This window comes from Stereum hirsutum (assembly GCF_000264905.1).
Source record: "Stereum hirsutum FP-91666 SS1 unplaced genomic scaffold STEHIscaffold_8, whole genome shotgun sequence".
In the NCBI taxonomy this organism is placed as follows: domain Eukaryota; kingdom Fungi; phylum Basidiomycota; class Agaricomycetes; order Russulales; family Stereaceae; genus Stereum; species Stereum hirsutum.
In genome coordinates, this window is record NW_006763138.1 from 629,949 (window position 1) to 656,453 (window position 26,505).

General features: G+C 51.1%; 11 protein-coding genes across 11 annotated transcripts; 7 read left to right on the plus strand and 4 right to left on the minus strand.

Moving 5' to 3' along the window:
• Positions 1-175: 175 nt before the first annotated feature.
• STEHIDRAFT_80011 (uncharacterized protein) lies at positions 176-2,168 on the minus strand. Its single transcript, XM_007304609.1, has 4 exons — positions 1,724-2,168; positions 1,197-1,667; positions 728-1,141; positions 176-664 (listed from the first exon to the last, which is right to left on the minus strand). The coding sequence occupies exons 1-4, from the start codon at positions 2,057-2,059 to the stop codon at positions 521-523; spliced, it is 1,365 nt and encodes a 454-aa protein (XP_007304671.1). The 5' UTR covers positions 2,060-2,168; the 3' UTR covers positions 176-520.
• A 1,815-nt stretch (positions 2,169-3,983) lies between these two features.
• Positions 3,984-5,433, plus strand: STEHIDRAFT_168950 (GroES-like protein). Its single transcript, XM_007304770.1, has 5 exons — positions 3,984-4,153; positions 4,219-4,370; positions 4,433-4,514; positions 4,570-4,768; positions 4,834-5,433. Exons 1-5 carry the CDS (start codon positions 4,046-4,048, stop codon positions 5,385-5,387), a joined length of 1,095 nt encoding a protein of 364 aa, XP_007304832.1. The 5' UTR covers positions 3,984-4,045; the 3' UTR covers positions 5,388-5,433.
• Positions 5,434-5,948: 515 nt separating this feature from the next.
• Positions 5,949-7,664, minus strand: STEHIDRAFT_157447 (uncharacterized protein; the record flags this gene model as incomplete). Its single annotated transcript, XM_007304771.1, has 8 exons — positions 5,949-6,146; positions 6,212-6,307; positions 6,360-6,438; positions 6,499-6,677; positions 6,738-6,909; positions 6,960-7,081; positions 7,139-7,312; positions 7,368-7,664. 8 exons carry the CDS (start codon positions 7,662-7,664, stop codon positions 5,949-5,951), a joined length of 1,317 nt encoding a protein of 438 aa, XP_007304833.1.
• A 1,005-nt stretch (positions 7,665-8,669) lies between these two features.
• On the minus strand, positions 8,670-10,922 carry STEHIDRAFT_168952 (uncharacterized protein). Its single transcript, XM_007304772.1, has 4 exons — positions 10,119-10,922; positions 9,752-10,059; positions 9,076-9,496; positions 8,670-8,989 (listed from the first exon to the last, which is right to left on the minus strand). Exons 1-4 carry the CDS (start codon positions 10,437-10,439, stop codon positions 8,855-8,857), a joined length of 1,185 nt encoding a protein of 394 aa, XP_007304834.1. The 5' UTR covers positions 10,440-10,922; the 3' UTR covers positions 8,670-8,854.
• Positions 10,923-11,054: 132 nt separating this feature from the next.
• On the plus strand, positions 11,055-12,265 carry STEHIDRAFT_98182 (uncharacterized protein). The gene is made up of 3 exons (XM_007304773.1): positions 11,055-11,278; positions 11,338-11,921; positions 11,994-12,265. The coding sequence occupies exons 1-2, from the start codon at positions 11,156-11,158 to the stop codon at positions 11,839-11,841; spliced, it is 627 nt and encodes a 208-aa protein (XP_007304835.1). The 5' UTR covers positions 11,055-11,155; the 3' UTR covers positions 11,842-11,921; positions 11,994-12,265.
• Positions 12,266-12,532: 267 nt separating this feature from the next.
• Positions 12,533-14,491, plus strand: STEHIDRAFT_80023 (uncharacterized protein; the record flags this gene model as incomplete). The annotated part of the gene is made up of 5 exons (XM_007304610.1): positions 12,533-12,765; positions 12,818-13,014; positions 13,076-13,493; positions 13,553-14,210; positions 14,266-14,491. The coding sequence occupies 5 exons, from the start codon at positions 12,533-12,535 to the stop codon at positions 14,443-14,445; spliced, it is 1,686 nt and encodes a 561-aa protein (XP_007304672.1). The 3' UTR covers positions 14,446-14,491.
• Positions 14,492-14,650: 159 nt separating this feature from the next.
• On the plus strand, positions 14,651-16,093 carry STEHIDRAFT_98187 (uncharacterized protein). The gene is made up of 2 exons (XM_007304774.1): positions 14,651-15,856; positions 15,958-16,093. Exon 1 carries the CDS (start codon positions 14,829-14,831, stop codon positions 15,837-15,839), a length of 1,011 nt encoding a protein of 336 aa, XP_007304836.1. The 5' UTR covers positions 14,651-14,828; the 3' UTR covers positions 15,840-15,856; positions 15,958-16,093.
• Positions 16,094-16,491: 398 nt separating this feature from the next.
• On the plus strand, positions 16,492-18,484 carry STEHIDRAFT_98188 (uncharacterized protein). The gene is made up of 4 exons (XM_007304775.1): positions 16,492-16,936; positions 16,993-17,463; positions 17,519-17,932; positions 17,996-18,484. Exons 1-4 carry the CDS (start codon positions 16,601-16,603, stop codon positions 18,137-18,139), a joined length of 1,365 nt encoding a protein of 454 aa, XP_007304837.1. The 5' UTR covers positions 16,492-16,600; the 3' UTR covers positions 18,140-18,484.
• Positions 18,485-18,896: 412 nt separating this feature from the next.
• On the plus strand, positions 18,897-20,753 carry STEHIDRAFT_98190 (Rft-1-domain-containing protein; the record flags this gene model as incomplete). Its single annotated transcript, XM_007304776.1, has 4 exons — positions 18,897-19,594; positions 19,648-19,808; positions 19,862-20,582; positions 20,634-20,753. The coding sequence occupies 4 exons, from the start codon at positions 18,897-18,899 to the stop codon at positions 20,689-20,691; spliced, it is 1,638 nt and encodes a 545-aa protein (XP_007304838.1). The 3' UTR covers positions 20,692-20,753.
• Positions 20,754-21,373: 620 nt separating this feature from the next.
• Positions 21,374-22,332, plus strand: STEHIDRAFT_121917 (uncharacterized protein; the record flags this gene model as incomplete). Its single annotated transcript, XM_007304777.1, has 5 exons — positions 21,374-21,502; positions 21,565-21,750; positions 21,805-21,939; positions 22,011-22,129; positions 22,184-22,332. Coding segments are annotated over exons 3-5 (194 nt in total), but the record flags the coding sequence as incomplete, so codon positions are not given.
• A 1,436-nt stretch (positions 22,333-23,768) lies between these two features.
• Positions 23,769-26,294, minus strand: STEHIDRAFT_98193 (acid protease). The gene is made up of 6 exons (XM_007304778.1): positions 25,931-26,294; positions 25,783-25,871; positions 25,656-25,715; positions 24,653-25,320; positions 24,532-24,598; positions 23,769-24,470 (listed from the first exon to the last, which is right to left on the minus strand). Exons 1-6 carry the CDS (start codon positions 26,161-26,163, stop codon positions 24,025-24,027), a joined length of 1,563 nt encoding a protein of 520 aa, XP_007304840.1. The 5' UTR covers positions 26,164-26,294; the 3' UTR covers positions 23,769-24,024.
• Positions 26,295-26,505: the final 211 nt, after the last annotated feature.

The window sequence follows — 26,505 nt, forward strand, 5'->3', positions numbered from 1 at the left end:
CACAGGGGCTTTATCACGACTGCCTGAACGACAAACGTTGGTACTTTCGTTATTGGATGGAGAGGTACACCAGCATTATAATTGCGTATGTGCCAAATTGAGACACCATGAGGCGTCAACTAAAGGAAGGAAGGAAGGAAGGAAGGAAGGAAGGAAGGTTTTACAATAATATATGGGTAACATGGCATGCGGGCTTAGCAGGCTTCTTCATAGTTCATGGGGAGAGAAGGAATAAAAAATTTGGGAGAGAGATAGATCATGATGTACGTGCGTAGAAGTGCCAGAAGAGTGAGAAAAGCATGTGGGGTATACATGAGTGATGATGCAGCGAGCCCAGAGACATAGAAACGAGCGATGCGGATACATAATATAATAGACCGAGGATATGTTAGATGCCATGCTGCCACGACGATCCGACTACTTTAAAAAGAGCTCTTAGCTCTTTTTAAAGTAGGCACAATAATAATGATAGACTACGGTCGTGAGAGGGGAAAGTAGGAAAATAAGAATCAGGTTGTCGCTATGATATTATGGAGTCGTCCAGTTCGCGGGTGGAAGGTTCCGCGAAGGGGTCCGTTACAAGACGTATTGGTACCAGCACCTGGTGTTCTTTTAAGTCAGACTTGACATGGTTGGCAGGGACGAGTTGCAGCATTATGAAATCCTGTACAACACATCATAGTCAGCACTGGACCTTCTTCCGACGCAGAACGTTCGATGGACTGACCTTCACTACGAGGCGCTCTGCAGTGAACCCACCGACGGTCATGCTATCGATGCACTTGATTTCTCCCTGGTAATCGAGTGTTTCCTTCCCATCGTCCGGCCTCCTGAGCACGTTCGCCCTGCTGGACGTATCGGAGGGCAGCACACGGATCGTGGCCTCACCGATTGTGAAGGTCCTCGTTATCCGCACACTGTCGATGATGCCGATCACATGCCGCTGCAGAATCACGCGGACTATGGGTTGTGTGTGTGGATCGGTGGACTGGTGCGATGATCTACGCGTGAGTTTTGAGGAAAGTGACGAAGAGGACGAAGGTTGAAGGAAGTGATGAAGGGACTCGGAAGGCGCTTGTAGCTGGACGTAAAAAGGGATGGTGTCGCTGAGACTGTAAATCTGTGCCGAAGGGATGAAAAACTGAAGGGAGAACGTCAGCAAGAACATATATCGTTATTTGGCGTCTCAAACTCACAAGAGAATCTATGGGCTCAATTGTCGCTCTCAGGTACGTCCCCATGGTCGATGTGGTTTGATGCCACTCCTCAGGGAGGCTTTTGATGCTCGGAAGAAACGGGAGCGAAGACGGCAAGATAGGCTGATGTGGGCGCGTCCTTGGTTTGTAGATAAACGGCACGGTCAGTTTTTTGTGTGTCCGCCACTGCTTGAGGCTTCGCGTCTGTGTTGTAGACACCGTGATAGTGTAGCTGCAGTCCACATGGAGGCTCGGGAAGCCTGACTGTTTGAGGTCGAACGACGGCGGCAGAGGGCGCGTGTTGTTGTCGCGACATGTTGCAGGAAGGGTGATTTCGAACGGAACGATAGTCGGACATGAAGCCGACGGCGAGGACGTATCATCGGCCGTCCATAACGTGTGGATGTCCTCGAAAAAGGTGGTGTTGTAGCCGGTGTTATCGCTCCCTGTGAGCTCCAGCGTCCCCTTGACCTGACAGGGTGGTCAACAAAACGCGTCGGATGCGAACGGCACTGATGTGGGCTTACCTTTACACGGACTTCTTGGATAGCATGAGCGTCTTTGAGACCAATGTCTCCACAGATCGTGGCCTGACTCCCGTATATAGGAGCTGATGCTCCAGCTTCTTGACCTAAGAGGGCTACGGAAATAGCGCTGTTGCTTCGCGTGAGAGCGGTCGTTGGCGGTGGTCGACGAGCCGAACGACGCGACGTGAGGGCCAAACGCTCTTCGCTTGGACCGGGTTCAGCAGAGTAGACTGGTGAATCCGACGACGGAGTGTATTCTGGAGGAGCGAAGTCCTCGTCAGGTTCAAGTATTGATGGGGGCGGCGATGCGTAAGTGGTGTAATATTCCAGAGACATGGTCGAGGAGGTGCTGGGAGTGTGTTGCTGGGGGTTGTTAAGAAACGGGAGGATGAAGAGGAAGAGCTTTACAGGTACGCCGCTGGGAGCGTGTAAAAAGAAAGGGAACAGGGCGGTCGGGAGGGCTTATAGGAAACGACCTTCAAATGCAGATGTGGGTTGTAAGCCAGGTCGTGTCCAGCTCGAGGTGTGTCGTATAAGATTAGGTGACGCGGCCAGTCGACTGAGCCAATCTATAGCTCGTCGTATTCCACATTTTTGGAGTGAATATGTGGATCAACTGAATTCAGCTAATGCTTGATATTCACTAAGTGGATGATGGGGATGATGTGGGTCAACATAAGTGGGAGGCGAGAAGAATGGTGTGGGTCAACATAAGTGGGAGGCGAGAAGAATGGTGTGGGTCAACATAAGTGGGAGGCGAGAAGAATGATGTGGGTTTCTGATACAGTCACAACCGCTACGCCACTGTGCACGCCATTCAGATTGAAAGTCACCCTGAGAAACACCAGTAAATGTAATTTTACTCGCTCACCCGCCGGTATAAAGTTCACTCGTGTACGGTGACTTTCATCCATCTCACGGTATAAAGGAGGGTGATTGAAGATCACCCCTTATATTGCCGAATTCACTCACATTGACCGGGACGGGAATTCAACCTTTTCACCAGAGAAATATCACGGAGGCCGATGTCGAGGTTGGACATAACGAGCAACAGCCCACAAAGAGAAGTCTGCGGACACAGCTGGAATAGATTCATCAGTTGGATAGATAGTGTTAAAAATACAAGGTGCACACCAAGGACGTCGACGACGGCGAGATATCCATGCGCTGGCGTTGCAGAACGTCCGCCGACGATGTGGTTCGACTGGAAGGAGCGGCGAAGAGCGCCCTCTGCTGGGATCCAAGCGATGATGTCATCCGGTGGGTTACAGTGATCCACCGGTCCTTTGGGCACCACTACTCCTTTGGGCAGTGTTGCTCATGCCATGGACCTTCATTCTGCCTACGATAAAATATATTAAAATTCAGAATCAACTCCGGAAGCATATAAATCTCCCCAAACATGTCTTGGCTATAGGGTTACATGCATGTGGAGTAATAGGACGAGCCATTGCGAAGGGGCTCTTTTCGGCATTCTCCGTTTTGGGCAAGCACCGGTCCTTTGGGCACCCCCTTCTACACTCTGCAGGTGGAGAAAGCTGTTGGCGCCGTCCGGGTCAATAACAAAAGGTACTCTTATGTTCATTTAGAATGATATAAATGAGAAGGAAATCCTTGAAAATGTTGTCACGCACGAGAGGGAGGACGTTGCATCACTGTACTCTTTAGGGCAGGCTAAAACCGCCTTCAGGGAACGGGCGCTTCTGCACAATTTCCGCCTCACCCGCATTCACTCCATCGCGGGCTTCGCCCTGAACGACTCGTTTAACGAGTGAAAAGTGGATGTCAACCTCCCTTGAGGTGACATTCAAACCCTTTTCACGTGCACAGTGTACGGGAGCCTTGCACATTCCGCAAATATGAAAAAAAAACTGACGGTCTCGAATGACACTATTGGGCGTCTACCAAGTGCATACAGTTTCGAAAAAACCAAAAAAAAAAAAAAATTAAGATCATGCACAAACTGCTATCAATACCCCTCGATTACAAGAGGACTTGGACGGCAAAGCAACGGATTTTACATGGATCCTAGCGGCTGTATTGGCCCTCGGAAATCTGCCCCGGTGGCTCGTGCTCACCACCTAAATTCTGAGTCAGTACCGACGGGTGGCTCTATACAAGCTATGTGGAGCCTCCGGCAATTTGCCTTGGTTCAAGTTGGTTGATCGGTCAGCTTTGAACTATGCGACAATTTCCGGTAACTAGGACAGGTCTCCGCTCCGGGTACATCAACCCTGCCTTATTAACGTCATCCACACCAGCTCAAACATCAACTCTTCGAACTTCCTCACATTCACGTCTGCAACTGCTGCTGTTCTTAACATGTCTTCTCCGACTCACAAAGCACTTCTTGTCGAATCAAAGGGCGCTCCCCTTGTCCTCGGGACACGTCCTACTCTTAAGCCCGGAAAGGGCCAGCTCCTGGTCAAGGTAGGCTTCAGCATAACGTCACCACTCTTTTAGTATCCGGGACTAATGCGTCCTTTGGGACAAAGATAATTGCAGTAGCTCTAAATCCAGTCGATGCCTACCAAGCTCAGGTCGGATTCCTCATCACTTCTTACCCCCATGTCTGTGGCTACGATGGAGCTGGTATCGTGGAAGAGATCGGCGAGGGCGTCACCAACTTTACGAAGGGAGATAGAGTGTAAGCGAATCTCTTCCTATCCATGAACCACTGCCACGCTAACGAGCGACTGTACTTCATAGTCTGTATGGAGCAGACACCGTGCCCGTGGAGACCCATACCTTCCAGGACTACGGAATCGCAGACGCGTCTTTGACTGCCAAGGTTCGTTACTCTTTATCTTGTGATTCGTCCGCATCTAACGACGCTTCTTTCACAGATCCCCTCCAATGTCTCGTTTGAGGAAGCCTCGACCATACCGCTTTGCCTCTCGACTGCCATTGTAGGACTCTATGGTGAATCCAGAAAAGCGCATGGGGGCGCAGGTTTCATTGCCCCCTGGGAGCAAGGTGGTAAGAACAAGTATCACAATGAACCCATCATTATCATAGGCGGCTCTAGCTGCGTTGGCCAGGGTGGTAAGTGCACCCCAAAAATCCACTGTCCACACTAGAACTGACGGTATCGAACCTTTCAACTATAGCTATCCAGATGGCGAAGATGTCTGGGTTCAGTCCAATCATAACCACCGCTTCATCGCGCAACGAAGCGTACTGCAAAGCCGCAGGGGCAACCCATGTCATCGACTACAACAATGCGCCCTACGGACCCGCGTTCGTTGAAGCAGTCGCATCCATCACGACAGCTCCGGTCATGGTGATCTGGGACTGCATTGCGGGCGAAGACTCGCAAAAGGCCTGTTGGTCTATCCTCGCGCCGAATGGAAAGTTCGTCGTGGCGAAACCTACACCTTCGAAAGCGATCGGGGAAGACGGCTTCGTTGATGATGAAGGAAGGAAGGTCATTGGCGTTTTCGGAAGTGTGTATGATGACCAGGTAGGAGGAGACGCGCGGCTCGGGAAAACATTGTTCCAGGCATTAGAGGGCATGTTGAGAGACGGACACGTAAAGCCTAGTAGGGTCGAGTTGCTTCCAGGAGGTTTACTTGGGATCGCAGACGGACTGGAGAGGGTGAAGTCAGGTAAAGTCAGTGGTAGGAAGTTGGTCGCGAGGCTTGCGGATACGCCGTCGAATTGATGTTTATGTTGCCAGTGTTTGCTACTATGAATATCTTTATATTTGCTCGCGTTTCGACCTGTGTGTGTGTGTGTGTGTGTGTGTCAACACTCAAACCTAAACGGCCGATTTGAACGTAGTATACCAGTGCGAGGTAGACCAGACCGATGGTAGATCTGGTTGGAATAAAGCTGGTGATTTATATCCCACAAAATTCGACATGTACAACCCAAAACTTGAACGTACTTTTCGTGGAGTGGTGGAGGGCTACCGTAGCCTGGCCTACATGAAACCAAATTACTTTCTGGAGTAACGTAATGCAATAGCCTGCCTGAGTGAGCACGGTCGCATTTTATACAATGTCACTAGACTAGCTGGGGGATGAGAAATCCTAAACATCCACGGAAACATATTATCTGTATGAACTGGGGGCCCGCCTAATATGTAGTCCGTCAGGGATAGCAAGATTATATGTACATGTCCGACCTAGCTCGAAGGGGAATAACAATAAAGGAACATGTCGTAGTCGTGGTTGTATCGAGGCCAGTGAGAAGCCGACGATCAGAGGATGAACTGCCACCCCTAATGACCAGCATACGCAAGGTACGGTTGTTCATACGTGGACTCATCCGACCCCGCTGAACTCTCCCGCTGAATCATTCCCGCGCGGGGTCCGCTCTCCCATGGGTCAGTTACAAGACGGATAGGATAGACTTCGCGTAGGTCGCCGATGGGACCTTTGAGGGAGTCGGGTGGAGAAATGGAAAACACTATACAGTCCTAGAATTTTCATGTAGATCAAGTTAGTTCAATGGTGCGGAGCATAGGTGACACCGTAGTCTTACTTTTACCCATAAACCTCCTGCTTTGAAACCACCAAGCTGCACGTTAGGGCTAACCTTCAACTCCCCAGAAAAGGTAATCCAGTCGGGCCCATCGCTCTGCAATGAACTGAGCTGAGGAGTTAAAGTCTAAGATATAGTAGCGACTTACAGTTCGCCAGAATGACCCCTCGCCTAGACTAGCCACGCGCCACATCTCTGTTTTGGTACCTGCAGGAACATAATCATTCCTTGCCACAGTCCGTGAGAATGGTTAATTTCCCGATATATGTTTTGAAAATTATGCGCACTTGGCGTCCACGCTGGTCTGACGAAGGAGTTGTATCCGAGTGTATCTGTTGGTGTTGGCAGGGGTATTCGTGGGAACGTAAGGAAGCAGGGAGGCTAAGGACATGGCGGACGATACGAAGGATACGTGGAAGGGAATCGTTTCCTTTATACAGAATACCTGTGATTTAGGGAGGTAGAGCTACATATAAAGAATGCGTATCAGTGGAATACGGTTCTGAGGCTGGGTCGTAGTACGTACGGTGCAAAGTATATCTCTAGAACCAGGAACTCGAGAAGTGATGACGCTCTCGTGGCTCTTCCATTGTGGCGTGATGTCCAGGCCGGGCCTCACATGAGAGCGGGAGAGCGGGGGAGGAATCGGCAGGCTTGGTCGAGATCGGGGATGGAATACGAAAGGTGTTGATACCGATCTAAAGAAAGGATGTTAGTGGACATGATGTGGATTGGTACAGGGACTGACATGGCACCAATGTTGAGCCTTGTGTTCCTTGATCTGCTGGCTACAGCTGTTACACTATACTGGACGTTGGCTTGAAATCCGGGTAACCCTGATAGGTGCGCTTCATATGTGGGGGGTAAAGGCTGTCTCCATATACAGGGTGAGCTTGGAACTAATGGAAATAGAAACGACACACGAACATATGAACCTTTCTCATCCGCAAAGGTGGCCGGCAAAACCACACTGAACGGTAGATGGATAGGGCAAGGTCCGTCGTCAATGCCTTTACGCCACAGAAAAGCGGTCTCGTCACAAAGAACGAGGGTTGTTGTTCCGCCTGCTGCGACCTCTTTCAGTTTAAGTACTCCTTCGATCTGTGCTACTAATGAGTTAGGTATTGACCATTAATCCCGACGACGCTAGTCGCACCTTCGCGGCCACATATACCACGCCATCTGTTCTCGATAACTCGACTGTACCTTCGACGGGGCCTCGCGCGCCATACACTGGATTGTCGCCCTCTATTCGCTGGGCCTGCGTCAGACGAAGACTGATAGTCCCCGATTTATTCTGCTTCACGACGTCAGCAACTGGAGGTCGCACACGTCGGATTGGTAAGCGCCCTTGGGTAAGGCGGCGCTCATCAGATAGAGGCTCTGCAGTGTAGGAGGGTGTTCTGGGTAGAGGTGAAGGAGGTGAGTAGCTCGGAAGACTTGCGGTGGACATGGTGGCACTATGGTGGCGAGCGACGACGTCTGGTTGGGAGTCAACGCTGAAGCGGAGGTTAGACTTGCTTGTATTAGAAACCTCACGCCGGGTGTACAGGGGAGCCGGAGTGGTGCACGCTGAGCCTTCTGTAAATAGGGAAGAGCACAATGCAGATGACGCCCATGCAACAGAGCGGCACAAGGTTATGAAGCCCTCGGAAGACCACACAGAGGTTCGACCATATGGACCTCCCGCTTCCAATCTTATCGCATCGGTGTGAATAATCGGCCGAAAGCCTCTAGTCTCAACGCGACTCGCAATTACTCCTGCTAGAGCAGCTCAGACCGCAGGTGTGAAGCAGTGGGAGTACGTGTGAACGTGAAACAGCGTAAACAAGAGTCGAGGGTAAAGATCGTCCCGGGCGACGCAAGTCATGCATGAGGGCAACGCGAGGGTGTGCAGAAGAAGCAAAGAGAACCGTAGTCAACGGCTATGCAATATGGAGTCCTACTCAGTTTTTCCGAAGCCAACCGTGGTCGGAAATACACTTGCACGTCTAACTTAAATAATGACGATTCTTTGCGAGAGTCATCAAGATAGGACAAAATCAGTCATGAATAGACGAAGACACGCGAGGAATTGGAAAAACCAAAACGTACCGCGAAGATGGACACGGCCACTAATAGGGGTCCGGCAAGGTGTGGCAACCGTGTATCAGAGGGCAGATGGTACAGTACAGAAGCTGGGGTGGAGGAAAGTTTTGCACGCCGAGGTCGAATGAACAACCTTCCTCTTCCGTCGGTCCGCATTACCAAATTCAATATCGGCTTTCCGCCACTTGGATCTTGAAGAATCCACATCAACAGTACTGAGTAAAAGTACTTGAAGAGAAAGTGAGGTACTTTAGGCTATCCCCTAGAGCACTTCGTATAATTGTGGTCGTATGGATAAAGCGGCAATTGGTAAAAATCATGGGTAGGAGGGGATATACCAAGAGCTTCATTATCGATATCGTTACCGTACCGAAGATACATTCAGATGAACCCAAGGTGACCGAATTGCGAGACGTAGATGCGTCGGACAGTCACAAGGCTTCTGAGAAATAAGGGGTTGATATACAAGTCTGATATCTAGAACAATCGCTGCAAGTAGTCATCTGTAACATACTGCAAACATTAGGCAGAATGAGCTCTTAGTATTGGCGCTTGCTACGAGGGCTCTGAAACTTTCACTGCAGTCTTGGACATCGCAGAATCGGTTGTCAGCTGTATGGGTATGTTCATCTTGAATGGCAGCACATGCGTCTCCATCGCAGCCAGGCGAATGGTGAAAACGAGGATATCCTGGAAAGACCATTGCAAAGTGTCAGCAGCCCCTTGGACCCTAATAGCTGCACCTCATTGCGAGAAGGACCTGTTGACAGGCTCACCTCGACCTTCAGACGTTCCGTTCTGAAGCCACCACACGCGACAGAGTCTGGTATCATTAGCTCGCCGCTCCAGCTGACAGACCCTTCACGTTGCTCCGTGTGGTATACAGACCCTTCCGCGAGAATTTCGGACGACGAGATACCATTCTCGGACGTCCCAAACACGAGAACACCAGTGGCCCGAGCTTTTGTGAATGTATGGCGTTCGAGGTGTACCTTCAACGGCGGTTTCGAATTGGGAGCAAGACGTGATACAAAGGACGGTGCTGAATGTGTCCGTGAGAGAGGATGGAACGATGTGAGAGAAGTCGTGCTCGAACGGAACGGAAGTAGGAATTCGCCGGCGGCCAATAGCGAGACTGTGAATGGGATGGTCTTGTTCAGTGGTGTGACTCTAGACGACGGAAGGTAGGCCTTTGGTCTTTTAGGTAACCAATATCAGAAAGTCAGGTGAGGAAACGGGCTCACCTGAACTCGAATGGATGGGATACTAGATAATCGTGGCCTAATTGTTCCCGAGAAAATCGTCTGTGGCCATTTCACCTTCGGCTCTGAATTTCGTGGGAAGGGACCGCGTAATTTGGGTCGGGTGAGGAATTTATAGACGAAAGGTACACGTAGGCTGTAAAATACCCAATGACCCTATGCTCTCGAGAAGAAAAAGGAAGCGACGTACCGCACCCGATTTCTCCATAACGTTGGGAGCTCTCGCACTCGTGTGAGCGACACAACGACTTCATACTGTACACAGACGCGAAATCCTGGGATGGCTGACAACCGAGCATCATAACTTGGTGGCAGGGGTCGAGGGGATCCACCCTCGGGATCTGGATAAAATGACGGCATCTGGCAACTGAAGTTGAACTCCGAAGGCGCAGTACTGGAGTGCTCCATCTTCTCCCACATATAGAGCGATTCCGAGACCAGGACTGATTTTCCGAATCCACCTCCTGCAGTTTCCATCACCTTGAGACATCCCTGTAGCTGTAGCAGTTTGACAGTTCAGAGGTCCCATAGTGTTCACAATTCCGTAAGAAGCGTACCTTGACTTCGATGGACACAAGCCCTTGGACCTTCGCGAGAGTAACTAAACCTCTAATGATGCTCCCGCTGGCGTAGATTGGAGCTTGTAAACCGCCTGAGTGGCCAGCAAGCACAAGTGATATTGGGCCATCCTGCTTGACGAAATGCTTCGAAGATTGTGGTCCCGTGATCACGGTGTGGCGAGCAACGCTTGTGGTGTCTGCCTTCGTTTCTGGAGCCCGAACAGCAGGGGCTGAAGAGTGGCGATGTAATGCGGTAGGGCGCACTTTGTCCGGGAGTCTCGAGGTGGCCCTGCGAGGCAAAGCATACGGGTGGTGCATGTTGGAGAGGAGATGCTGGTAGTAGTTGGGAGGAGAAACAAGACCGCTCAGTCATAAACCGTAGAATGCGGTGAGGGTTTGATGCCGGATACTCCACAGGGGAGTCGAGAACGTAGGTCTTGATGCTCCTGCAGTGATATTCCCGGTGTGGGAGGATATGATGACCAGGATCAAACGTGCCGACTCGAAAGATAGTTGGTGATGGCGGCGAGAGCAAGTGGCAGTTCTGCGGACATTCTTAGATTCTGTACAAGCCAGAACTGGATTGCTGAAGCATTGTTTGTCCTTCATCATATATGCGAAAGATGCAATGATGAACTTGGAGGTCTCATGAAACGGGTGGCGCCGAGTTCAGAGAGATCATGACATATTATTCCCCATCATTTAAGATAGAGACATAAAGGACCGTAGAGACGTCGAACGTAGATTTGAATCATTGGAGAAGAGACCATTTAATGGACATAAAAAGTAGTAGTGGGTGCTGGTCCAGGTCAGGGCTGGTCGATAGGATATTTTCAGTGTTGACGCTCGTGAGAACCTTACCGGCAATTCGCGTAGAAATCCTTCGGCGTGGCCCTGCGTGGCCCACTCCCTCTCACTCCAGCTCACTCCTTTGCAATCTCAGAACCAGGCTGAAGTCAGCGAGCACCTAGCTAAAAACTCGTTCTTTCTCACTATTTTACTCGCTTGGATCATCTCTACTATCTCTCACAGTCATGGTTTATGACTTCGATGCTGCCGAATCATCCAATCTCGATACACCTTGGGCCGACGACACAATGCAGGCCACGAATGGTCAGGAAGCCGAATGGACACAGATTTCCTCTAGCTTTGCCAATGTGAGGTCTAAATAAGTCACCGGTAGTTGTAAAATGCTTGCTTACATACTGCCATACAGGCTGGTTACCGGGAGGGCATAACTGCAGGAAAAGAGTCAGCTCTCCAAGAGGGTTTCGACGCCGGCTTCGCTCAAGTCGGCGCTCCTCTCGGACGTGAACTAGGAATACTCCGCGGAGTCTCATCCGCTTTACTTTCTCTGTTCAAGGCTAGAGCTTCCATGGACTCTATGTCAATACACATCTCCGAGGCTCGCGACATCGCCACACGTCTGGCCGAGGTACGCTTTTCGGATATTGCTCCGCGAGACTTGGAGGCGGAGCAGCACGCTCGCGATCATCTCGAGTCATACGGGGAGGAATTGGATGAGAATGTGGACGTCGCTGAGAAGAGAAAGGTCGAACAATTGGAGGATATGATGAATCAATTGACAGCGAGCACGGGTGCGGGTGCTGTGACTAATGGGCGTAGGAGGCCAGGACTGGAAGATGTGAAGGAGTTGCAATCGCGTCTTGAGGCATTGGGTTCCGTTGCAGGTGTTGATGTGAAAATACTGTGGAGTTGAACTTTGCCATCGCGCTCTATATCAAGAGATGGGGACGAACTGCCTTGACGCCGGGTACACTCGCTGGGGTCTATTATTGGGTATGTCGTCGGAGTCTATGTTGGCGTATTTTTCTGGTGATCTTGATATCATAAAATCCTTTGCTTTGACAGATGTGCACCCCAAGACTCTGTGCCTACGTAGTATCTTCGCGGTACAGGCGAACGCCAAATGCTGCGTGGGATCCTTTGGCGAGGCCGCAGGCTGTTAGTGATCCGGCACCGACAGAACAGGATGCACGAACCAGGAGAGACAGAGATGTTGTGGGCAGAAGGAGAGGGCGACTGTCGTGGTTTCCGGGCTTCGGTCTAGAGAGAGCAAAAGGAGGTTCGATATTCAGGATAGTTATGTCGTATCCATTACACGATATGCAGCCTTCGTTAAGTGAAAGGGGCCTACATACCTCCTAACACTCAAGCTTTTGCTCGAACATATCGTCTCAACCAGTTGAGGTAAAACGTGGACGCCACCGAAGAGCCACACTTTGAGCGGGTGCGACGTAGACGCGACGTCGCGTCTCTTCCCTCTTCTCAACGTTGTCAGCGGTCAATTGTCGCCTTTGAACACTTGAGTAGTACTATTTCCCCTAAGTCACTGCCGATCTTCTTGCTGGCCGCTTTTACACCACTCGATTGCGATTGCGAGTGGCACAATGTCCCCAAGCGTTCAGTATCACTGTCCTTGCCTTTCTTCCAACCCCGTTCCTCCACCTCCCCAACTGGCTTCCTCGTCACACGCCTTCCATGCCCTGCACGAACTTTACTTCTGCGAAGAATGTGATGCAGTTCGTTGTAATCGATGTGTGTCTGTGGAGGTCAGTGGATACTATTGCCCCAATTGCCTCTTCGAAGTGCCAAGTGCCAGCGTCCGTGCAGAGAAGAACAGGTTCGTCCATCTCCACGTTCCATCCGATTCACACTATTTTACTCTCGTCCAGATGCGCCCGAAACTGTTTTCTCTGTCCAAACTGTCGAAATACACTCTCGGTCGTACCCTCTGACCCACCAGACGCAGACGACGGGATGACGGCCATCAGCGCTGTGGGCGAACCTCCGTTCTTTCTGTACTGCAACCATTGTCGATGGGATTCTGCCGAAGTCGACATCACATTCGAGAAGCCCACCGGCCTTGCAGGTATTTCCTTTCTTCCTTCAACTACGACGTGAATCTGAAACCGTCGCACGATCTTATTCAGCCCAATTACAGAAGTACGAAGACTCCGCCCCGGAATTCCTCGAATTCGAACGGCTGAAGGAACACTTTGAGCCCTTCCTACGTGCATCCTCTTCCTCTAACCCCGCCCTCACCTCATCGACACCACACTCACACCATACCCATGTGAACCCCATCACTGCAGCCGCATCTCATGCCCTCGCTCGCGACGTCCCCGGCGTCTCAAAATACACACCCAGCCCTCGAAGTCGGCCCGCGAAGGATAAAGGGCCGAAGGACGAGATTTCTGAATACAGGAGTCGAGTCGAGGTCGGCGGTGGTGCGAGTGGAACGGGTGGCGAGGTTGACGTTGAGTTCATGGAACATATTGAGACAGAGAACGAAGTGGCAGCTCTGGAGCAACGATGGGCGAACAGTTGGGCGACGTCTCTACGGACCAAGTGCGTCATAGTTCATTTGATACCACAGTTACACTAAGCTTAAGATTTCCTGTGCTCAGCGACTTGAGACCTCTACGCATACCTCTGCATTCCAAGAAGTCCAAGCGGTGTCCAACATGCCGGCACATTTTGATCAAGCCAGAGCAGAAGGCTCAGTCAGTACGGTACAAGATCAAGCTCGTAGCAGCAAACTACCTCCCTGCAATAAGCGTCGCACTTCCACAGCCGAAGGACGTGGCTTCTCGTCGCGCCGCATCATCCGCTCGAAAGGAGGCAACGGATGATAGCGCGCATACAGGAGAAATGCAACCGAGTGCTACATATCCCTTCCAGCTCGCATTGACTAATCCTCTCTACGACCCAATCCAAGTCCGTCTTTCCGTTCAACGCCAGGCCGTCAACACATCATCTTCGTCCTCCGCAGACTCCGAAGCGAAGGAAAAGGCCCGCCGCCCACCATTTGCCATCACACTTCCGTCGTCGACATTTCCCATAGCAGCCTTCGCCGAAGCCTGGGAGTATGAAGATGATGAAGATATGTTTGGGGTGGATGAAGATGAATTCGATCTAGACGCACGTAGTCCTGGTGGGGCTCTTGGACGGCCTCAAGAAGGGAGAACCAAGAGTAAGACGGTGGGCGTGCTTGAGAAGAGGGCAAACGTCACGATTGTGGGTGGAGAGGTCATGATTGGCAAGGAGGCGAAGGGCGAGGTTAAGGTGTGTCATCCCATTTTCTCTTCACCGATGTTCCAACATTGAGATCTGTGAGTAGTTCAACATGATGGTATCCTACACTTACCGCTCAGACGATCCTGCGCCTGAAGACGACCCAAGGGGCACTTCATCATCCAGGACAAAGGGTCCTGAGATGAAAACGTTTTCGTTCTATACGGTCGTTCAATTGGGTACCATTGTCGCAAAGGAAGAGAAGTCGGCAGAGATGGACTTCTAGATGTATTTCATAGACTTATACCCAAACATTATCTTGATGTACGCTGTCCAAATTGTGTCCAATACTCAGTACTCAGTCGTCGGCACAACGTCGGAATTCGAAGGTGTCCCGGTGAGGGGTACATGGATTTCAAATGGATTTCCAATGTGGGGCAAACCTAACCCTAGGAACAAGAATTGAGCTGTGCCTCGATTCTTGATGGAAGGGTCACCAAGGGCCATCGTTGTCAATCGTCAGGCGTATCGCTCGCCCTCCTCTCAAACGACCATGTTCTGTTGAAAGCTTGCTTCATCTCTCTTTCTCTTACTTTCTCCGAACTTGCCAGGCGCAAGCTAAAGCTAGTCTTTTCTTCTTCTCTTTGAACGGCCTGAGGCCGACTAGCTATGGCATCTTCCTCAAATGCCGCTTCAAGTTCCTCGTTGGCACTGGCAGCGGAGACTCGCCCGGACGCGGGTCCGTTGCCGGCCAAGGTTGGAGAGATTGGATACACAGGGGACGTGGACGACCAGCAGCGACAAGTCACTCCTGCTGACGGAGCGAGCTTGCCAGAGCGGCATCCTGCAGACAGAGAACACTCATCTCCTCTGGCGACAGACTCCGCAGCACCATCCACCGAACCCACGACAGACGCCTCCTCCACTCATTCCAAACGCAGTATCTCATCATTCCTATCGAGCAAGAACCTACCCCGCTATGGCGGCGTTAGCCTGGCGAACATACTTCTCCTCACTCTCCAGACCATCATCTTAGCCGGCACGATTGCCGGCTGGGTCATGGCTTCAAAGTTCATGAGCAAGGCGAGCGACTCTTCTGACGACTCCGGCGACAATCAATCCAACGGAGGAAGCATGTCGTTTAGTAGCGGAGGCGCCACAATCTTCGTCCATGTCGCGTTCGCCGTCGTTTCTCTCGCACAGCTTTTACTACTCGAGCGACGTATATTCCGCATACGGATTCAACGGTACATGCATCTTCACCCCGGAGAGGTGCTTCCAACGTCCCTGAGCAGAATCACACTCAGCCGTAGCGCCCTTCCCCTTGCGCCTTGGCAACGAGCGCCAATCCCGACTTACGCAGCCACACTTGCGGCGGACGGAATTGGAACGGGAGATGTCGAGGATAGCGAGATAGCGAGGCCTCCACCGCCGGTGTACGGCGCTACGCGAGGGAGCATGCTATTATTGGCCGGTTTTATGAGGGAGAGCCTGAGAGCACAGGCAAGAGAGCACGAAATCGATCGCAGGAGCCATATGAGCACGAGGAGTGATAGGCCTGCGAGTTTTGTAAGTCGGGACGAGGACTGGGAGGAAAGGAGGGACGCGGAGAGGGCCCGAACGGTGGAGGAGACGCTGGCTCGTTTAGAGGACGGACGAGGTGCCTCGGACAGCAGGTGACGAGATCCCCAGTGCTGGTGCGTACACATTTCAAGACATGCCTGGATGACTGCGAGTCATTCGTATGTTCCAGCGTCACTCAGATCCGAACGCTGACTGAGACTTTCCGACGCCGCAGGCAGGGCCGCTACCCTTTTGTGTCCGAGGATTCTTTATATTTTTGCTATTGATACTTTTGTGTATACAGGCTCTGTATTTGAACAAGACTTGCGGTGTGCTTTGCCCGCGCGCAGTTAGCTCAGTGAGTGTATTCAGCGCTAAGATCCTCGTGTTTTGTGGGAAGGGCTCTGGCGCACAACAGAGCGCAGCTTTGACGAGCTGTGCATCCCCTTCCCTCCTTGATGAAGGTGAACTCCCCGCAAACCCCGCAGATGGGCGCAACAGGGCGTCTAGAGCCTCGACTTACGTAATGAAAACACTCTTCTTCCTCGACGGCTCCGCTATTTTGGGAACCGTTTCGGTTGACTCGACGCGATCTCATTGTTGAAGATGACTGGGGCGGTGTTCTGACCTCTGATTGAATGGCGAGGCGTCTCACTAAGCAGTGACCTTGTTTCCGTCTCGTCGTCGCTCTGACGCGCGGTAAGCAGGCGAGTCACAACGCCCTGTTCATATAAAGCCGTTGAGATCGAACATGCCTCCCGACCGCCCTGTTCCCTTTCTTTCTACACGCTCCCAGCGGCGTACCTGTAAAGCGCTTCCTCTTCATCCTTCCGTTTCTCAACAATCCCCAGCGACACACTCCCAGCACCTCCTCGACCATGTCTCTGGAATATTACACCACTTACGCATCGCCGCCCCCATCAATACTTGAACCTGACGAGGACTTCGCTCCTCCAGAATACACTCCGTCGTCGGATTCACCAGTCTACTCTGCTGAACCCGGTCCAAGCGAAGAGCGTTTGGCCCTCACGTCGCGTCGTTCAACTCGTCGACCACCGCCAACGACCGCTCTCACGCGAAGCAACAGCGCTATTTCCGTAGCCCTCTTAGGTCAAGAAGCTGGAGCATCAGCTCCTATATACGGGCGTCAGGCCACGATCTGTGGAGACATTGGTCTCAAAGACGCTCATGCTATCCAAGAAGTCCGTGTAAAGGTAAGCCCACATCAGTGGCGTTCGCATCCGACGCGTTTTGTTGACCACCCTATCAGGTCAAGGGGACGCTAGAGCTCACAAGGAGCGATAACACCGGCTACAACACCACCTTTTTCGAGGACATCCACACGTTATGGACGGCCGATGATACGTCCTCGCCGTCGGCTTCATGTCCGACTATCGTTCCGTTCGAAATCACCCTTCCTGCCACATATCGCGACAACAACACACGCCCTCTGCCGCCGTCGTTCGACCTCAAACAATCAGGCTTCCCGAGCCTCTATGTGGACTGCAGCTACACCATCACGGTGTCTACAACACAGACGCGAAGCCTCAAGCAGTGGCGGACACACAAAAAGCTGACCGTGCCGTTTATCTACAAACCAAGGACGCGCCCACATCAACCTATCCTGCCGTCTTCGCTCCCGTTTCTTCCGAGCATCAAAAGCCTCCCTGAGGAGTGGCATCAAACCACATCGACCATGGGGACGTACCCGAGAGCGACAATCGAGCCAATAGATTCTCTTGTAAGTCTGACACTCCAAATAACGATATATGTCCTTGCTGACGTTCACCTTTCAGTTTTTCATCCCTTCGGCACAGATTTACAGTCTCAGCGACACCATCCCTTTCTACGTCCAGCTACAAGCGCCTTCCGAGTCCCTTCATCACTTCCTCCAACCTTCGTCCTCCTCGTCACTTTCCTCAAAACTCACGCGTAGATCATCGCACCAGTCCACCGATCCACACGCACAACCCACAGTCCGCGTAATTCTGCAGCGGCATGTGAGCGGCATCATCGACAGTGTGCGGATAACGAGGACCTTCACAATCGGTGAGGCCACGATCCGTGTGCTGCCCTCCGATACGTCCAGCAGGGCGAACGTGCTCAGGAGGCCGGACGATGGGAAGGAAACACTCGATTACCAGGGAGAAATCAAGTGCATCGATAGCATGACCGTCGGTGGGTTCACTGCAGGGCGCCTCGTAGTGAAGGTCAGTCCATCGAACGTTCTGCCTCGGAAGAAGGTCTAGTGCTTACTATGATATGTTGTACAGGATTTCATGATGCTGCAACTCGTCCCTGCCAACCCTGTCAAGTCTGGCTTAAAAGAACACCAAGTGCTGGTACCAATACGTCTTGTAACGGACCCCTTCGCGGAACCTTCCACCCGCGAACTGGACGATTCCATAATATCATAGCGACCACCTGATTCTTATTTTCCTACTTTCCCCTCTCACGACCGTAGTCTATCATTATTATTGTGCCTACTTTAAAAAGAGTTCTTAGTGTTTCATTGAAGTAGTCGGATCGTCGTGGCAGCATAGCATCTAACATATCCTTGGTCTATTATATTATGTATCAGTATCGCTCGTTTCTATGTCTCTGGGCTCGCTGCATCATCACTTATGTATACCCCACATGCTTTTCTCACTCTTTTAGCACTTCTACGCACGTACATCATGATCTATCCTCTCCCAACTTATTTATTCCTTCTCTACCCATGAACTATGGAGAAGCCTGCTAAGCCTGCATGCTATGTTACCCATATATTATTGTAAAACCTTCCTTTCTTTCTTCTCCCTTTCTTCCTTTAGTTGACGCCTCATGGTGTCTCGATTTGACACATGTGCAATGATAATGTTGGTGTACCTCTCCGTCCAATAACGTAAGTACCAACGTTTGTCGTTCAGGCAGTCGTGATAAAGCACCTTGGTACATATAAGTGGCGCGCCACAGAGCACCGGTTCGGCTCCGCCATTGTGGCGTACGAGCACGCGGGACTATGTTCGCCACTTACCACCTTCCAACGTAGTTCACCGTGAATCTTGCATCAAACGCACGCCCTTCAGAGCATGAACTAGGCAGGTACTGGCAATTCTGTAGCGTCTTGTGAACGATACTGAAAACCCAACTGACCCTGCAGAATCGACATCCATAAGTTACAGCTCAACGGCGATGGAGTCTGCCACGTCGTCGCAAAGCGGCGCTCCTGCTGTGAATGTCCTCGATGCATCGCTGGCCTCTGCATCCTCACTAGTTCTTCTCGGATTGGTGTCACGCATATTGACCTTTGCCCTTAACCAAGCGCTAGTTCGACTGGCTTCTCCACAAACCTTCGGAACAGCCTCCATCCAATTCGAACTCTTGCTTTCCACGATCCTCTTCACTCGCGAAGGCGTTCGCATTGCTCTGCTCCGCAGCCCCTCAACAGGAAGAGCAAAACCAACCAAAAATACTCTTGTCACAAATGTTGCTCTCCTGCCAACAATCTTCGGAATACCCGCGGCATTCGCCATCGCTTTTGGATACATTGCTTCTAGTAGCTCCTCCACGACATCGCAGCCTCATTTCTACACAAGCGTTTTTATCATGGCGGTAGCTGCAGCCATCGAACTCCTCACGGAGCCCATGTACATCCGAGCTCTCAATGAACTACGATATGACATCCGCGTTCGTGCGGAGGGAACGGCCACGCTGCTGAAGACGCTCGTCACATTCCTCTTCCTCGCGTTCGCGCCTCCAGTGTGGGCTTTGCCTGCATTCGCCTTCGGCCAATTAGCGTGGGGAATTTCTATATTTTTGACATTCTTCCGTGTCTATGGAGGCACTATGCGTTTCACGCCTGAAAAGGTTTCGGAAGATGTTCACGGAAAGTTCGTCATTGCCCATCACTGTAGTGCCCAAGGCTTGCTGACGAGACCTGTAGCAAAAAGATAACATATTTCGATCCAGAGTTTCTGCGTCTCTCTGGTGCGATGACTGGCCAATCTGTCATTAAGCACTTCTTGAACGAAGGCGACAAGTTTCTTGTGTCACGTCTCAGTCCATTGGCAGACCAGGGTGGATATGCGATCGCGTCGAACTATGGTTTGTCCTTTGGCAGCATTCCATGGGAAACAGAACTGAATAATCGCACGCAGGCTCTCTTGTAGCTCGCATACTTTTTGCACCTATTGAGGAAACCTCTAGAATGTTCTTCTCCAAAACTCTCCCTCCTTCAAAAACCGATAAACCGGGAAATGCAGCCGACCAACAAGCCCTCGCTACCGCTTCTCAAGTCCTCTTAACCCTTCTCCTTCTCTTTACACATCTTCTCCTACTCCTCGCCGTCTTCGGTCCACCGTACCTCCCCCTCGCCACGACTCTGTTCCTCCCTCCAAGGTATCACGATACATCCGCACCTCAGATTCTCGGAGCATACATCTACTATATCCCCACCATGGCCTTTAATGGAGTCCTCGAAGCCTTCTTCGCGTCTGCCTGCAGTCCTTCAGACCTGCGCTCCCAAAGTCGCTGGATGATCGCCTTCTCGCTCGGTTTCATTGCGGCCGCGGTGACCTTCGTCAGAACTCTAGGATTCGGTGACGCAGGACTCGTATGGGCAAACATAGCGAACTCCTGTATGCGCGCCTTATACTGCTGTACTTTCATCCGGAAATACTTCAATGAAAGAGGCGCAGGGCGTTTGGTCCACTGGCGAGACGCAGTGCCGCCCGTGCCCGTGCTTGGTGTGTTTGCTGTATGTGCAGCCGCGACGCGATGGAGTCAGAGGGTCTATCAGGGGGTTCCACCGTCGCTTTTGGCTCAAAAAGGTCATATAGGGGTGGCGGTGGTTTCTGTTGCAGTATGCTTATTTTCGTGGTATGTGTTGCTCAATCCTGTTTGACGTCTTGCTAATCACTGCCATTGTAGTTTCCTGTTTGAACGAGCCAAGTTTGCGCACATCATATCTATGCTCAAGAACAATTAACTTATAGTACTGAGGTTGACATGAACAACAATCGTAGTATACATACAATGAAATGCACGGGATTGTTCCACGATCATTGCGAGGACGCCACCGGGTCGGACAGTGATGGCAGACCACATCCTTTACTTATAAGAACCTCCAGAGGCTGCCCTCCTAGTTTGATGAAATATATTCCGCTCAAGACTTTCGAGATCTTTGTGCCAACGCAGATGGAAGTCACTCTGCTCTGATACTTATACGTTGAAATATTAATGTTCACTTACTGATTTTTCGAACCACGTAGCGGCTACGTGCGTGTAGCCGAAATGGTCCGGGAGGGTGTGACAGCGCCGGATGACTTTGTGACCGATCGCGTTTTGACCTGTTTTGACCAAGTTTGACCACGACGCGTCCACGTCCACGTCCATTGAACTTCTTGCTTTTCGTCTTTCTTGGCCATCGAGAGCCTGAAGATAGCTGGCCCCCTCTACTCATGTGAGTGCTTCACTTTACTTTCATATTATGTAACTCATGAAACAGACAACACCTCGCTCCCTGCCACTAGCGATCACTACTGATCATACGGAGCGCCGTTTAAGTTCTTGGGACGATGTCGTACCGGCTTGAGCCGTTCCATAGCTCTGATTCAGCAATCCTGGATCCTGTTTGCAACGAGTTAAACTTTGGTGCATCTTTGTTCAAATACAAGCATAAACCTGCCGACGAAGAACGTTGGGCAGCCGTGATCCGGTCGAACCCCAAGCGAGTCGTTAGCGCACTTGGTCTGTATTCATCTCCAGACGCTACAAACCAGTGGGGTGATACAATTGCGGTAACCTCATTATCACCGATATCAACTTTACAAAATGTGAACGATTGACCGTTACTTACTAGGACGTACACCCTCTTGTACAAGCGGCCGAGTATGCAGCCAAAAAAGGGGGGAAACCATGGGCGAACCTTGTTAAAGCCGGCTTCATCGATGCTGTTTGCAAGGCAGTTCTCGAGATCAACACACAAGCATATGAGGACGAATATCCTGCAGTGGATCCAGCCATTCGTAAGCAGGTTCTAGAAGCAGTGCGTAATATCCTGTCCTAAAAGATGTTTGCGCCGTTCAACCATCTTCTACAGCGGCCTCCTTCGTATTACCTCGCCCTGTGGATCCTTTTTCAAGCCGGAAATCATCTAACAAGGCAGCCTGCGATTGAGTCAAGTCGTGTGTTTGCTTTGACTGTCAAGAAAAATTGGTCCAAATTCATGCAACGAGTAAGCAGTGCGACTCTATACATCTTCTGAAAGGGAACATAACTTAGGTGCGCTATGACTTAATTGTTCAGCTATGGTCCGATCCGGATGCGAAAGATCCTCACAAATTATACGGGACTCACTTCAGTAACAGGATTGAACTTACCGGTCTTTTTCATTCATTACTTGAAACTGATCCTCCGTTCATCAAGTGCGTCTCAGGTATCTGCTGGCACACCTCGCACTGACGTTTTACTCCTCCCAGTACTATAATCGATGACTCAGATGTCACACTATCTCTTTTTACTCGCTACTGGACACAAGCTGTTAAATCCGGGTACCTCCTCACCTATATCGATATCATAAGCGAGATACTGTGTTCTGTTTCCACGACAATCCTCGCTCCGACTCCTCCCCTCATACATCGAATTGTGAACGGCGCAGGTGGCTCTGCGACAACAACTCTTTCGCGCGTAAGCGAATACATTCGCTTGGTCACGTTTCCAGACGCCTTGCCAATCCTATCATTCGTTGCCCTCCTGTACAAGCAAGCCTGCCGCGAATGCGACGCTGTCGACTCGACCTCTCGTACTGCTGGTCGAGATTTTGTCCGCGAGGTCGCTTCCTTTCAACCTTTATGGACAACCATGCTCGATCTCTTAGGAAGAGCGTCTTTGCCGGAAAATGACAAGACTGGGATCCTCATTCTAAAACAGGGCAGCGGAGAGATCCAAGAATCTACGCCGGTCGAGAACTCCATGTTGCTCGACCTCTTTCTGGACATCCTGTGGGAGGTTCTCTATCGGACATACGCACAAGAGTCACCGGAGGACATTTTGGCTTTCGCTCAGGTCATCATACGTGCCAATATATTCAGTGTTTTGGACCGGTGCTTGTCGAGATGGGCTTCTGAAGCCACGTTCCCCTTCTGTGAGTCTCGTGACTTTTCCTCACACACCTTTTGACGCTGACTACTTTACCAGCTGCAGAGAAGCTTGCAAGGATCTTTAGCATAATGGGCAACATAACCCGCAAGTGCAGCACCGAGGACCTGACGCCCATAATGTCCACCCAGTTCCCTCGCTCTCGATCCCTACGCTCTCTTCTTACCTGCGCTTTCAAACCAAACGGAGAAGCGCGTCTCCCTGATGCACCCTCTCTCGACGCACTGTTCAAGGATGACCCTCATAGACTCAACTGGAGTCCTATCGAGGCGTTCAATCGTCGACTCCGGCCTCGCAAGTATGATGGGATCACTTCCCAAGGCTACTATGTGCAAAACGTATGGAACGCCTGGCTTCGCCTCCATGAACACTACCAGGACAAGAATCAGTGTGTCTGGAGAGACTGTACCGAGTTTGGAGCTGCTCGATGCCGGAGCTGCCAGAAAGCAAGGTACTGTGGTGCTGAGTGTCAAAAACGGTGAGCTTGGCGGCCTGCTACCATACAATCATCAAACGAGTTCGTGACCTAATGACTCCTTGACAGAGACTGGAAGGAACATCGTCTCGTCTGCGGATTCCAGGTGCTGGAGCACCCTCCCAGAGGCAAAACTGTCAAAAAAGTCGACATGCCCATAAAAGCGTCGAAATGATGGGTCAGGCGCCGCGAGGTCGTTCTTAGGACTTCTGCCATTGATATGAGGGCTGCCCATGGGTTTTATTCTGCTTTTGCTTCGCTTCTTCTGATTTACTGTGCACATCGTCATCTTGTATACTGCTTTCCACATTGCTCTCCCGTTCGCATGCTTGCATGATGTGTACCATATCTAATCAAACCACTTACTATCATGTTACCTTTTCCCGCGGACTGAATGAGTTGCACGGCGAGTCTGGGCTGTTTGTCATGGAGCAAGTCAAATGAATGAATAGATTGTACAAAATAATCTGTAAAGACAGAAGGGGATATATTTCAAAAGCAAAGCAAGCAATCAGCAAGACAACAATGGGAGTCCGTCAGATTCGCATCCATAAAGATTCCTTCCGACGTCCATCCTCGCCACCTCCAAAGTACCCAACTCTGGGCCTCCTCCGAATCAAGCGCTCAAGTTCGTCCATGGTATAAACACATTCCCGCCGTGGGTTCATCAGCAGCGAATCCGAAGCCCTAATGGAGTGGATGGTACGCGTTCGTATTCCCATGCTGACTACTCCTCGCCATCCCCATCTGAATGCCTCCGCCCATCCCGTTCCTGGCAGCAGCTGCCGCCCTTCGCTTCTTAACCCTCTTACAGCATCCCCAGATAGTGAGCGAAACAAGGATGATGACGAACGCCAAACATCCTACGAGGATGTATGGCCAATTTCGCAGCACAGCGCCCTCGGCCTGTTGTTTCTTTTCTGAAGTTGATTCTGGGGAGTGGGATTCTTGGGATGATGGGACGAGGGTCTGAGTAGCGGTTGTGTCGGTGCCGTTGAGGCGAAGTTTGACGAAGTCGGCGTGGGCGGTGGCGTTGTGGGTGAGGGGGAGGAGTTGGACGTAGGGGTCGACTTGATCGTTTGATGATGTTGTGACGAAGTTACCAAAGTCGATGAGCGCGTAGGCGTTGCGCACTGTGGAGGCAGAAAAATATTCATACGAGCGAGCTACATTTATGGATAGTAAAAGGCTTACAGAAAGACATGCCGAGAATCATATCATATTCTCCGAGCAGGCTGAACGCGGATGTGATAGGTTGATACTGCAATGTCGTCAAAGAAAGGACCAAGGTAATAAAAGGTTATAAAACACTCACTGCGCCGATGCAGACAGACTTACCGCTGCTGTCCGTTGTTGGAATATCGTTGCTGACCGTGTCAAGTGGGTGTATGGGGAAATCGACTCCGCCGAACTTGAAGGTGATGTTCAGCTCGACGTCACATGGGAGCGTCCAGATCTCGTTTGTCTCGTCGTATTCGGCACTTGCTACCCTTCCGTAGATAGCGTCTGCCACATCCCGAGGAACCTGAGAATAGGAAAAACCAGAGTCGAGCACCGCAACGAGTTGATTATCCGGCGCACGTGGCACAATACTGTCGTAGTCGATGGGGTTGCCGTCCGGCCCAATAAGACCGTATGCATCGGTGAACACAGCCCAATGCTGGTCCGTATCCGTGAGCGTCGGTACGTCCTTGATCTTCAGTTTCGCTTGCGAAGTGATGTTCTCATAGCCAGAGACGACCTCCGCGATGGTAAATTCGCCGTTATAGGTCTGACCGGGGTCATTGGCACGGTTGAGGAGGATAGTGAGGAAGTTAGAGGTGGTTGTATTTTGTGAGAAGATGCGGAAGAGGGGAGAGTCGCCTGATGCGTTGTCGACTTTCTCGCGAATGACAGATCCGGTGTTAGGGCCAAGGCCGATGAGGCCTTGGTATCCTTGCGATTCGATATCAGTGGAGAATGTCGAGGTATCCGTGACCAGCACTGTGGGGCGGAGGAAGGTAGATTAATGCGCTTTGTCCACTGAGAGAGATTAAATGTTGTGCACGAAGGGAGGCTGAGTAGCAGATGTGTTCGCCACAACGCCACAAAAATCAATCACGATCAATTTGGCTTATGCTCTCGACCGTAAGGTTTCCGGATTGATATCAAGCTGTTCTGATGTAGGCAAGAGTTTCGTTCCAATGGAAATACTCTGGCCTGTTATGCGGGCCTTCTCTGCCCGCCCATCCGAGTATCTTGGTGCCACATCGTCTGACGGGTGCCCTCTGGTCTGCATACACACCGGTACGTTAGGCCTCTGAAGAAAGATAGCTCACCATAAGCCTGATTTTCGACAGTATAGTTGTCAAATCCTAGAGTCGCGGTGTTGATGTCACCTAGAAAAATGGGCAGGGTTCGTTCACTGGGAATGACAATGAGGGACTAACGGCCAGCATCGCTCACCATTTGCCTGGCCAATTGCGTAGGACAACGTTACACTGGTTCCAGTGTCTTGGGTATTGGCTACTGTTCCAGCAACCCAAAGGTCCGAGCTATCAAACAAACAAGAAGGATAGTATCCCATACCTCCTATAAGAGCAAAGTAGCTGACCTTCCCGTATCGAGAACTACGTTGAACTCCGATCCTCCGAGGGAGATGTTGCCTATGTACTGGACGTTCTGTGTGTTCTTGACTGTTATACCTTCGGAACCGTTGGCACGAGCATAGAGATCATGGCGGGGGCGCAGTACAGGGTCGGTCCGCACGCGAAACGGAAAGCGAATGGCAAAGACGGAAGAGGCCTGAATGAGAGAAAGAAGAGAGAGAGGGATGAAGGATCGCATCCCTTGACGATAGTGACGAAGACAAGGAGAAATAGACAATAATTAGGATTCCAGGAAATGAGTGACTGGACGAGCGAGGGTGTTTAGCGAAAGAACAGGGCCTCTACAGTATCCGAAGGCCTCAGCCCTCTTCAGCCTCCGTACAGCCTCGATCACGGCAACAATTCCCAAGATGCTCTGGCCTGCCATGCTTTTCCACTTGTGCTTGCTTTCTCTGGGCACACGGCTGGAGGGAGTAAGGCGTTATTCGTCTGAGTACTTACTGCTTGTAATGCATGTATGTGAATTGTCAGACGGGCATGTTGAAAAGGCAATGCAAGGCACTGCGCGGGGTCGGGTTGA